The following is a 13,375-nucleotide window of genomic DNA, read 5'->3' as shown; positions in this document are numbered from 1 at the left end:
AGTAAATAGAAATGTTGGATTAAGTTCAGTATTATTTGTTTGTTTCAATTTTAACTACAGAGTGTTTTATTTTACCTTTATTCTTCAGAACTAAGCTGATTACACAGACCAGATATGATCTAAGGCCCATTTATATAATAGAAATTAATTTCACCCCTTTGATATGTCAGAAATAAGATTTCCATTGATACCAATTTTATTTTATTATTATTATTATTATTATTATTATTATTATTATTATTGCCTAGAATGTAAGTGAAGGGAAGTTTTAATTTCACTGGATCCTGAGAGCACCTTTAGGCTATTCTGTTCTCATTCAGTCCCCATCTTTCACTGCCAGCATCATGTGTTTGAAAGACCTTAGGACAACATCTTCTCCAAGGGTTCTGTGCTTCCTAGAATACAAGCATCCTTGACTGAGCTTCTGAGTTCATGTATAGCCCTGCCTTAGGTCCATGCCCAACACTAAGGAGATGGGGAAGAATGTGTCATGAGCCTGATATTTCATGGCTCCAAAGATTTCTGCGTCCTCCATCTTGAGTTTTGCATAATGTTTTTTTCTTCCTCAGAAGCACGTACCACTTCTTTCTACCTAACATATTTCTCTCAACCAATGTTGGCAGACAATTTTTAAAAGAGCTAAACTAGTTTACTTAACGCAGCTTCCATGTTGGCTCACATTACAGCTCTACCAGATACAAAGAAAAGGCCAGGAAGCTCTACTAGATAGTGGTGTAGCTGTTTGGGCCAGGGAGGTAGGAAGATGATGCCATTTTTATAGACGAGACACCACAAAGATCTCTATCTAGCCTGTCACTTTTATTATATTCAATATAAGTATAAATATTTATAGTTTTATTTATGTTAAAAATATTTATAAATAATGAAGAGTAAGAAAGCTCTTGCATACTTGAATATCAAATTTGACAATTTAATTGACTGCAAGTTTTTAACAAAATACAGTACTCTATTTTTAGAATACCTAAAATTACCTTTGTACCCCTTACTATAAACTTAAATGAGCAAAAATTATCACATAGATATCCCAACAGATATCTGATTATAATATTTCCTCTCATTTATTTATTTTCTTTCTCTGTAATGTAATAGTAATTATACCTGTATTTCACATATAAATTGTCATCCTATTTTTTATATCCACACAGATAATTAAAATTTTAATTTAAAAAGTAATGTAATTACAGTGATACATTTATCAGAACCACACCATTCTGCTGTGCAAATATCTTTGTAGGGGAAATTGTGAATTGACAAACACATACACTTAAATTTGTCTTATGCTGAAAACTGAGGGAAAATTTAAATTGACTGTGCATTATTGTTAATAAATCAACCAATTGGAAGTTCAGATGGATATTATGGTCATTTCAAAAATGGTTTTTGGTTTTGGTAAGAGGGTCCTACAGCACTGTCTTCATATTTGTGAGTTTCTGCACCCCAGCTAGTATCTTCATTTGCTGCCTTGTGTTTATTTGCTACAAATCCCTCTTGAAGCTGTGTGCATTGGTTACAATGATAATGAGGATGATATCCCAAACAAAATTCAATCACAGAAGCTGAAGGCTTTAGAGAGGTGTGTAAGGTCAGCTCATTTCCAATGTGTGCAGGCTCAATTATGCATGGATAAATGAAATACAGTAGGCAAACTGTAGCCTAATACTAAATTTAAAACCTGTAACTTGAATAATATATAAACTGGCTTGAATGTCCCTTAAGTAGCCCACTGTAGTCCTGCATTTACCTTTTTACATTTTCTTTTCCAATCCTCCTGCCCTATAAGGTAGTGCTTTCACAAAATCTAGACCAAGTATTAAGTCTTGCTTGCTCTGTTGTCTCTAAATATATTGTTATTGGTCTGTTTTGTTGTTCTTGTTGCCCTTCACAAGTCCTTATACAGTAGTAGTAGCAAATTACAAAGCTATTGGAATGTCTTAAATAATGCTTCCCTATAGAATATTAGTTTGACACCCCCCCCATCCATTACTCAGTTTAATTCAGCCTCAGTGCCATGGTCTATTTGCAATAGCGGATGAATTGCCAATGTAACAGCAATGCCAGTTGAGTAAACTCTGTTTCAGTTATGTTTCTCAATGGCAATTTGTGCAAAACCATCTCTGACAAGACTCAGTTGGCAGAGACTTTTTCTAACAAATGTTCATCCCAGATGCTACTAGTATTTAAACAGGATGTGCCAAGATTCAGAGATTTAGATAGAAATATAAAATCATTTTATATTTAAACCTCAGAAATCTAAAATAATCTTGTAGAAAGAACAGTAGTTCTCCATATGTGAATGTGGCCTATGCTTGGTAAAAAATAGATAGATTTTCAATATTGATATGTCAGAGAAAAACAGGAGCTATGAATGTGGCATTTATATTCAGTTCTATCATTCACACCTCTGTGGACATCAGGGCTTACCGCCCCACATGTGACATGTGCATCCTCATTATCTCCCACTCAGGGTTTTCATTAAAGTCTAATTAGCAAATTCTTGCCTTTGAGTTTTTGTAAACGTTGGCTCCTTGAAGGTCTAAACTAGCAGTTAAAATCAGTCTCTTTAGCCAGATGCCTACAGGTAAACTGGTTTGAGATTCCAAGGAAATTATGCTCTCCCGCAATGCTTTTTCTGCCTTTGCATTCTAAACTGAAGAAATGAAGAGTTTCACTTTTTTGCATACTGTTTATTTATTGCTTGATAGCCCTCTGAATAAACTTTCTGTCTGGATGGTCACAACCTCGTTTGTATCTGTGTGGTTGCTGCTACAGTGAGCAGAGAAAGACAAGACAGGATTTTAAATTAGTTTCTGTTTCATTACATTGTCCAGTCAGTTTTGTGTATTGAGCTATTTAGCATTTTTATAATAAACACTATTTCTAATTATTCAGGGTGTTCAGTCTAAAAAAAAACAATGCATTCATGTGTCAGATTTGAAAGTATCAAAGCAATAGAGCTAGCAACTGAACTCAAACAAAACATTACTGAATTTTTTTTCTAAATTAATTAAATAGGTTTAAATTTTCTTGAAAGTACTATATTTTAGGCAACAGTTAAGAGAAACAAAGTATACCAGCACACAGTTAAACTGGCTTTTACTCTTCACTTGGGACTAGTTCTAACTGATCACTATGCTACTGTATGGTTTGATTGTGCTGACAGTTACATGCCACTGTTCCCGTAATAACAATTTTTCTTCTTTGTTCAAATGAATTTCCTAATTACACGTGTGATGGGATGTTTTAATTCTTTTCCCTTTTCAAATCCACCTTCCTGTTGCAATGCATGATGGGCAGGCTCAATATTGTGCATGACACCCGCTACAAGTGTTGGTAGGTGCCAGCTTTGTTTCTTGATTATCTTAAACCTACAGTGCATCTCACAGCCCCTCAAAATCCACTGCTAATTTTAACGTTTATCTATTGGGCAAGTTCATTTCCTTTTTACTAACACCTGTCAATTAAATGCCAATTTCTATTTAATTGACATGGCCCCACATAAATGTTTTCTTTCCACACAAGTTTCCTTTAGTCACTACTAGTGGATTTTGATTGGACTATGAGTTCTGGTATATAAAAACAAGTCTATCTCATAAAAATAATGACTGTATATTTTCATAATAGTGAATAATAAAAAAAGAACTTTTATTCAAATGAATAACTAATAACTGTACATACAAAGTAAATACCTGTATTTTATTCATATTTTAATGTCTATAAACACTATATAAAATTCTTGTTTTTTAACTTAGCAAATTAAGCCTGTTTGTGTCAATTTTCTTGATTTAATGGTAACAAGCTTTTTTCCCCTCCCTTTTTTTTTTCTCTTTCATCCCTCCCTCCCCTTCTCTCCTTGGAATGTTGTCCTGCTTTGCGCTGTGATTGCATGTCACTCACTGGTGATGATGTCCTGTCACATGGCTTCTTGCTATGATAAATACCATGCCCAATGATCTCCTCCATGTTGCCATGGTTTCCATATTGCTACACTCTTCTGTATGTTTGCTTATATGATTTTCCCTCCGAAAGTTCCCATGGTGCACGGTGCTACGCCAGCCACTGTGTCCGCAGCAACAACATCTGCCACAAGTGTTCCCTTCGCTGCAACAGCCACAGCCAACCAGGTTTGCTAATTTACAGCTTTGTTTCTTAAAAACCGACTCTTAATAGGGCCCAGTCAACTGCCTTAGTGCACATGGATCTCCCATTGTGCTCAGTGGGAATCGTGTGTACGTGAGAGCTCTAGAGGGTGCTTTCATGAGCGTGGGGTTTCAAAGATACCTCTTGTTGGCCTACACATTCTCTATGACAAGCAGCAGATTGCTTTTATGCCATTTATAAGTGCTCCAAAATTGCCGCAGCTCCGATTCTGAAGCTACTAAACTGATATTTACACAAGCAATTCTCATTTTTCTCAACCAATTGTATAAGTTTTTTGGCCAACCAAAATTTTGGAAACAATTACAAGATTATTAAAGCATCTAGTTTGTTCCTAAATTTTTAATAAAAAGGAGAATATTTAAATGTATTCCTATGCCACAAATGACCACTCTTGTAAATAGAGTTTGATACATAATTTTTGTAGTTTAATTTTTGATAAGCAGATTGTTTATTAAAATTAATTACTTTTATATGCAGCATCTCCCAGCTTTGATTGTTGCTGCTTTAAATGGAAAAGGAAATTAAGTGATCTCATTTCTACAGTTAACCTACATAAATGTTGGAGATGTAGGAAGCAAGAAATAGAAATCATATGTGGTAAATAGCCTATGTTTAGTTAAAGTGTGGAGGATTAAAAGTATGCAGAATTCCATAGGGCGGTGGTGGTGCACACACCTTTAATCCCAGCCCTGGGAGGCAGAGACAGGTGGATCTCTGTGAAATTAAGGCTGGCCTGGTCTACAGAGCAAGTTCCAGGACAGCCAATGCAGAATTCTTTAAGTAGATGGGACCTAAAGTTTCAATTTTATGAACAAGAATGGACTATTTAAACTAAAATGGTCAGTTAAGGTATTTAAAATTCAAAAATGGCATTACTCCCACCAGCATTATCTAAATTTTCTTTCAAGGAAATACTTTGTAGCTCTGGATTAATTATGCTCACATTTTAAAAATAAATCTGGCCTTGAATACACAGATATGCCTGTTCAATAGGGTTGGTAGTGTATGAAGGGCACTAAGCCAGGTTATGCATGTTCCGCTGACAGAAGTTAGATGGAGCGTAGTGAGACTAAAGAGAACACTTGTCAGATGGGATTCAGCGTAGTGTCCTTGGAGCAAGCAGACCAACTAAGGGCCAACAGTTACTGCTAGGAACATCCACTTTTTTTTCTTTTTTTTTTTCACTCTATCATCTTCTGTTGATGAACTTAATATAGTCATTAAAAGCTTTCAAGATCACAATGCCAAATGGATTTTATTTTAAGTTTCAAACAAGCCTTAAATACCTCCTGGCCAAGAATCATTAGTTTTTCAGACTTATCAAAATACCCCTGGATTTATGCTAACACATAAGACTCATTTACAAGAATGCTAGCTTGTGCATATGTGGCATGATAGTTCGGCAGAAATATCAATAGATTCAGTGCAGTCCATTTATGGTGCACATCAATGATGCTGGAGTCTTCCGTATATACCCTGTATGACTATAGAATTGCTGGTGTAAGCACAACTATAGCAAAGCAAATTCAAAATGCCCTTGGCCACTTGGGTTGTAGGGGACACTTTACTTTTTGCATTGTGCTGTGACCATTTCATGCATAATTCCCTGGGTCTTCATACTATTACTATTTTACAACCAAAGAAAAGGGAATGGATATATATATACACACATATATTATATCTACATATACATACATATGTATATGCCTACAGTACATTAGCAATGCTGGAAATAGCTGATGCCACAAAATGCAGCCTGCATGCATGCAGAAGTTTATAGCTGGCCCTTCATCTGCATCGAGTGGTGTTGAAGGTCCTTGGTATGTTTCGACAGCCCCATCCTTGATGCTTCTACACTGTTGGGTGCAACATCCTGTCCTGCAGCAGCAGGAACAATGGTATGAGAAGCTTCATTATGCTTGGAGCACATTTTCGTGCCATTTGCCAATGCTGTAAAATTGTGTAAAATGTCAGCTAAGAAATGAAAATTAAAAGGAACATAGTGATATATACTCCAGATTGTGAATAGATTGAGATAGTCTAGAATACTTAAAACAACAACAAAAGCCTTTATGTATGTGAGTTCAGTGTTACCCCAACAAACTTTCTGAAATGGACTTGGTGTCATTGTATACATTAAGGGTAATCACAGTCACCAGTTGTTTTGCTCAGGTTCACACAACCAGGAAACAAATCAGTGTTAGAATCAATGTCCTCAGGCCTCTGTTCCACTCAACCTGTGGGGCTGCCTTGCCCACATTATTAGCCTTTAGTTGGGGATTGAAGAAGAATCAAATTACAAGTTTGATTTCATATTGAAGAAAGTAACCTCTTGTACTGGTTTCTCACTGTGTTTTCTCCGAAGTTCTCTTGAGTCCTTGCCAATTTAAAAAGCAATGAGATGGTAGCCAAGATTCTGAAGTCAGTCTTCTTTCTCCCTGTTATTTTTGAACTACTATTTTATGATGCACACATGGTATATTGAATTGGGTCAAAAGTTTAAACACTTTGATCTGAATGAAAATGTTAGAAATTTGGTTGCACAAAATTAGGCAAGACATTTTTTTTACTCTTGGTTTCAGTATCATTGTTAAGTATTTGAAACCACAAGGGTGTGTGTGTGCGAGTGTGTGTGTAGGCCAACAAAAAGGGCTTCTTTTAATAACTGCTCTGCATGAATTTTTGGTAGCTGTACCTTTCTTACTTTCTAAGTACTGGTAACATTATAGAGTAGTACTTAACACAAGGATTCTAAGTAGTGAGGTGCTTCTCTGGCATTTGCGGTTTACATTAACTTAACGTCATGTTGAACAGATGAGGGTTATCACCTCACAGCTGAATCTCACTGTTTTTTGTTTTTTGTTTTTGTTTTTTTTTGTAAATTTAATATTAAGGTGTTTTCATCTCTTGGTGGTTGGCTTGCTTGCATGGATCATTCATTAAATAATTTTTTATTTGCTAGATACCCATAATATCTGCCGAACATCTGACTAGCCACAAGTATGTTACCCAGATGTAGAGTTGTCGTCACAAAACAGTAAGTTTACTATGCAATATAATCACTGTATTGAATATGTTAATATTTGAAATGCAAAGGAAAATATGTTTTGGGAATTTTATTTCATATTAAAAATAAATGCAAACTTAAATAAGATAGGACAAAGGTAATTAGAAGACATGAGTTAAGGTTTGATGAACTTTTCTTAAAGGACTACAGATCAGCTGTTTTTGTCTGTATTGAGCATTCAGTTTCTGCTGCAACTCCCCCACTTTAGTGTGAAAATAGAGAATAAATAAGTAGATTGGGCTGTACCTCAAGAAAATTCTTATTTTCAGATTAGACAGTGGACTAGATTTGGCTCATAGGCTCATAGACTCTGTGCATAAGTCATTAATTTTATTTAACTATTATTTCACTTGTTCCTATATGAGAATATATACCCACCTATACCATGTGTCTCTATCTATAGAACAGTAGGGAACAATAGGTCCAACTCTTAAATAACTATACATACACACACACATTCCACATGTACATATATTGTACATGTGGAAACATCAGTTAAATAGTATTTCAAGATAGCTAACTTGGTGATACAGGATTCTGAAAATGCTACTGTACCTCACAAGGGCTTGTTTGCTTTCTGTAACGTTGTTTTCCATACCTGTAAAATTGACTATTTTTCATCTCTAGAGGACATGTTTATTCAACATATACACACTTAAGTTAGATCATGTGTGTAGAAGCGTGACAAGTACTTATATTTTTACATTTATAAAGAGCCATTTAAAACTCAGTCTGGCCAGTAGGAGGATGGTGGCTCTTTGTTGCTTCCTTTCCTACATTTATTTGCTCATTGACATATTTGCAAGTAAGGTTTTGCTGTGTTTTGTGTTAGTTGCCATGTCAGTGATGTAATGATGTAAATGATCTCAGTACTGTGTGCTAACATAAGAGAACTTTGAACAAGCTTCCCCTGAGGCAGAGATTCAGGGCTCCTCTTCTCAACAGCCATAGAAGAAGAAGGCATTTGGACAGTGAAGGTGTTGTGTGGAAGGGAAGAGTACGGATCTTACAGATGGGACAGAGTCAGGTCTTCAGTAGTGGTTAGAAAACTGGGAGATAAGAATCCACACCAAGAGCCAGGCACAGATAGATCTCAGAATAGAGAGAAAGGTGGGCAGAATTTGAAATTCATGTAAGGAAGAAATGAGCTGAGACTTTGAAAAGCCCTGCCAAAGATGTGTTTGGAGTTAACAGTTATTTAAGTTGATTTTTGTCTATTTTGTAAGCTCTCTCAAAGCAGTTCTGTCCAGATATGGTGGTACACACCTTTAATCCCAGCATTTGGGGCTCAAAAATGAGGGAATTTCTGTATGTTCAAGGCCAGCCTATTCTATATAATGAGCTTCAGGCTAGGCAGGATTTCCCTTTCTAAAAAAGGGAAAAAAGGGGTGGGAGATAAAAAGTAGTTCCTTCATAACTGGTCAAATACATGGAATAAGCACATTACTTTCCTGGTTATAAGTTTAGAATGAGTTTTTGTCAGTATGGTATCTATGTGTCAGTGTGTGTATGTGTGTGTGTGTGTGTGTGTGTGTGATATGTTAACTATGTATTGAAAATGCTTTAAATAATTGTGTTTTAACAAATACTATCTCTTTTCCCATTGTAGATCATACAAAGAGGAAAGGACAGTGTGCTTGGTTTAGTAAGGACGACGTCATTAGCCATATTGTATATACCGTCAAGCAACACACACAAAAATCCCTCAGCCACAAGACATCCACATATTGCATGTTAACCAGAAGAAAAGACAACATGGGAACTTGCTGCACACTGTTGCCTACATACTTTGTACATTCAATTGGTATTTGTGCTGAGGTGATATTCCTATCTAAAAGAACAACATTGTCTTTCTTTTGTAGCACAGAGTTATGCATTAAAATATGCATACATAATTAGTTTCCTATATATTCATGCCATCTTGAAAAGACAGACTATGGTGTAACCATGATTCTATTATGTATTGGTACGTCTGTAGACCAAGATATAATTTTTTAAAAATGAGTTTATTTCTTTCAAGGTTTACAAGTAACAAAGGTGCACCTTGTATTTAAAATCGCCATTAGAGCTGAGAGCGCGCATGCACAGTCATTTTTGTTTAAGAGTAATATTTTTACTGTAATAGATTGTAAGACATGGTGAGGGAGGGATCTGACAGAGATGAATGTGCCAAGCAAAACCACAACTGTGTATATTTTAAAGCACATCATGGCTTTAAGTACCATGTTGTTAAGGATTCTCATGAAGTGCCATAGACTGTACATCAAATTAGAGTATTATTTCTTCAGTGTTATTATTTTCAGAGCCACATTTTGTTGCTTATTTGCTAGTACTAATCAATCAAAGGGCACCATTCTTCTTTTCTTTTTCTTTTTTGTTTTTGAAACCAAAGCTGTCTCAGAAATGGCCAATTTAACTTTACAGTAACAATAGACAGCACAACACAAACTCAATACAGATAAACTTTCACATACTGGAGATATATATAATAGATATATAAAATTATTTTAATGCATTGTAGTGTAATATTTATGCATACTCTACTATATAACATGTTATTCAAAAGGGATATGCCATTTCTGAGACACAATAACAAAAAAATGTTTGAGGAAATTATTTTGCTTCTATTTATAGCCTCTGTCAAAAGTCACAAGACTATAAATGCTTTGCAGAAATGGTTTCACGTTTGCTTAAATGCTTCATCACAGTCACATTCAAAATAGTGACTCTAAACAAAGAGAACAGCACCGTCATCAGATGCATGATAAACCAAAATATGAAAATGGGAAATGTTTAATTAACCTAGTAACTGGGTGGGTTAAGTACATGGGTGAATTTTATATGTGATTCTTTTGTTCAGATTAACTGCTTATAGCCTTAGAAAGCCTTTTAAAAATTTTAAAAATAGATGTGCATTCAGTTTTTAAGAATGGATTCATCCAAAGGAATTCCCCTTTTTTGTGGTTTGGATGTTGCAGCTAGTAAAGGATATTTTTGCTCTGTTCAGCATTTCTAAATATCGCTGAGTAGGGGCCAGGTCACTGGCAGTTCTAGTGTGGAATGGGAGAAGTGAGAGTTCCGTTATAGAACTTTCCATACTTCCAAGTTTACTGCAAGTTTTTATGCTTGAGAGAGATGCTTTCTAATATAAGACTGATGTGTTGATTTTACTGATTGTACTGTACATCTATTAAAGCCTTAGATTATTACATTACGGGTTGGAACCCATACCAATGTAATTTCAATCGTGTTAAGAGAGTAATGGTGACTTCACATGTTATTGTAGTTAGTTACATTATAGAATATTACTTATTTTTCTTGTTAAAATGTAGTTTTTCATTTCCTACATTTATTAGATTTTCATTTTCTATTAACAATTGAATACCATTTCAGTTTATAGACTATTGTTTTATTAGATTTTGCCAATGAATTTTTCAAAATACAAAAAAATTAAAGTAGTTTTTCCTTCATAACATACTCAGTTTTAAATTACATGTAGTGTCATATGAATATCCGTATTATTGTTAACTAAATGATTTATATTTTACTGATTTAATATTACAGTGTAAGAATGTCAGTCATTGTTCTTGTCTAGTTTTCATTAAAAGAACAAAGATCTTTTATATGGATATCTTATAAATATATAATCATTGCTAAGTAAGAAGTTAAGTTGTTGCTATGGCAACAATCCTGGCAGACAATTGAGTAATATTTTGATGATTTATTTTGTTTGTAATTAGTTATTATGAGAAGATCTAGATCCTAGATATTAGAATAAAATTTATTTTCTACTGTATCCATTTCAAATGTTAAAGTATTGTTTAATATTTTTGAAATCCCTGAATATCAGGCCTTGTTATAAATAAGCTGCATAATCAATAAATAGAACAAGGGACTTTTTGTTGATAATCCAAATACTCAAAGTTTACGTAATGAGAATTTTAGCGTGTGTGCAAACTCTTGGGGGTTGATGATGCTGCAGTTTAGCATGTTGGAAAGTCTAGAGAGAAAGATTGACTTTTTGCACTTCTGTATATAGTCAAAAGAGAGAAACATGTATAATAGCAAGATCTTATTTTGAATAAAAACGTCTATAATTACAAGGAGTTTTGTTAAGGCTAATGAAATGACAGACTGAGCAAAATTGCTTGCAAAAGTGGCACAGAGTTAGCACTCCATACCCTTCAGACACGTTGCTTTGCTTTTTGTGGACAGCTTGTAGTTTGCCAGGATATTTCAGCTGGAAAGATTTGCCATCCTTCCAAGATCTCATGACTGACAAAACTCCATTGGGCCAAATCTGCCTGAAGATCATTACCAAAAATAGCAGGTACTTCAGCCATTAAGGTGAAATCATGGATCAGATATTCCTTACATTGTTTTCAAAACTACTGCATGTTTAAAACTTCAACAAAAATGAGAGAAAGAACTATGCTAAGGACATAATATTATTCAAATCGGTTTCTGCCAATTTCAATGGTTCATTGTTCACAAAACGAAATCTTTAAAACAAGTATTGACTTTCACAAAAATTTAATCCATAAACAGGCAAACCAGACAGCACACCTGTAGTTGTTATGTGATTGTTTTTTAATTGCTGTAGATCTTGTTCTTTCCGCAGGTGAAAAAAAAAGTTCAAATTTCACAATTTTAAGTTTCAACTCAGAAGCACTCAAAAGAGCAAAATGTGATGCTGGCCACCTGTTTAGTGACTTGGTTGGCCAGCCTTCACCCCAGCTGGCTACCAATGTTGCACTTCCAGCAACCCGACCACTTTCATCTGCTGAAAGGACAATGCGCTTGGTTTTACTATTATGTAATCACAACTTACTTTCTGCTTGTAGTTGCTTAAAATTATGTATTTTGTCTAGGGCTGCAATTTGTTTTACGCTTATTTTATTATTACTGCAGTAGTTGACTTTGCTGTATGGAAAAATAAAGTGAAATTGCCCTAATAAAACTTCTCTTTCTTAAGTATATTTGTGTGTCTGAGATTGAGTTTCTTTGCATTCCACATACATTACAGACACCTTAATGAACATAGGTATAAATCCCCTGGTTTTAAAGGACTGCAACTGAGGCAGATACTACTGTCTGACCAGTCATCTCTTGATACTAATAATCTAAACTGAGTAGATCACTGATATTTGCTCAGTGCTTTCTACTCACTTCTCCTAATGCTCTACTAATTACAATGGTATAAGAAGAAAATATATGTAAGTTTTAAGACTCTGATGACACCCTATGGAAGGCCTCACCATCCAGGGGGAGCAGAAAAGATATGTGACAGATAAGGTTTTAGTTGGGGGGGGGGTTGGGGAGCACAGATGGGAGAAGGGAACTGGGATTGTCATGTAAAACAATCCTGTTTCTAATTCAAATTAAAAAAAAAAGTTGGGAAATAAAAAACTTTTTCAATTCTAGATCTTTCTGTTAAAGAAATGAAAGTTACTTGGCTGGTCCCATTGACTAGCACTGAGAGTCAAACACTCTGAGTACACCTGGCTGAGCCACGCCCTGCATAACTCCTCAGTGTATGAGAGAGAGAGAGAGAGAAACAGAGATAGAGACAGAGACAGAGGAAGAGAGAGACAGAGAGAGAGAGAGGTAGAGGAGAGAGAGAGAGATTATGTGACTGTGGTTGAATTTATTGAACAATAAGTTGAAGTCTTAAAAGCTAGTGATACGTGGTATCCCATACCTGATAGCTATTAAGAATGAAGTTCTAATATGAAGAAAGTGTATTTCATCATTTTATTTTATTATGTGTTCTCTCTCGCCCTTAGTATTTATCAAAGGGTGCAAACTTCTCATTTGAAAATTCAATTTTTTCAAAACTTATTTCAGGAATAATGATGATAATAATAAATGCATTATTTATTGTTGATTTGACTTATAGCTAACAGTTCTGTTAGTGGTTTGAGTTCTCAACATATGCAACCATTCTACACGGCATTCATCAGAGAGAGAAAGCTTTACAACTTTTCTGAGTACATTAAAAAACTATGGGGGCTGGAGAGATGGCTCAGCAGTTTAGAGCACTGGCTGCTCTTCCAGAGGACCTGGGTTCAATTCCCAACACTCACATGGCAACTCACAACTGTCTGTAACTCTAGCTTCAGGGGACCT

The 13,375-nt window shown here is 35.2% G+C and overlaps 1 protein-coding gene across 22 annotated transcripts in view; it reads left to right on the top strand.

Annotated features, from left to right (window-relative positions):
- Positions 1-12,225, top strand: part of Mbnl1 (muscleblind like splicing regulator 1) — a 143,745-nt gene extending 131,520 nt beyond the window's left edge. For 12 of the 22 annotated variants that reach the window (XM_027391681.2, XM_027391696.2, XM_027391680.2 and 9 more), the window contains 4 exons: positions 3,316-3,351; positions 4,048-4,142; positions 7,142-7,216; positions 8,856-12,225. In XM_027391681.2, coding sequence (XP_027247482.1) covers positions 3,316-3,351; positions 4,048-4,142; positions 7,142-7,198 — 188 coding nt within the window. In that variant the 3' untranslated portion in view covers positions 7,199-7,216; positions 8,856-12,225. The remainder of the gene's footprint in view (positions 1-3,315; positions 3,352-4,047; positions 4,143-7,141; positions 7,217-8,855) is intronic. The other 10 variants (XM_027391689.2, XM_027391683.2, XM_027391694.2 and 7 more) reach the window with 3 other exon arrangements.
- Positions 12,226-13,375: the final 1,150 nt, after the last annotated feature.

Source organism: Cricetulus griseus, assembly GCF_003668045.3.
Source record: "Cricetulus griseus strain 17A/GY chromosome 1 unlocalized genomic scaffold, alternate assembly CriGri-PICRH-1.0 chr1_0, whole genome shotgun sequence".
NCBI classification, from domain to species: Eukaryota; Metazoa; Chordata; class Mammalia; order Rodentia; family Cricetidae; genus Cricetulus; species Cricetulus griseus.
Note: the sequence above shows the minus strand (reverse complement) of the source record. Positions and strands in the feature narration are given on the sequence as shown.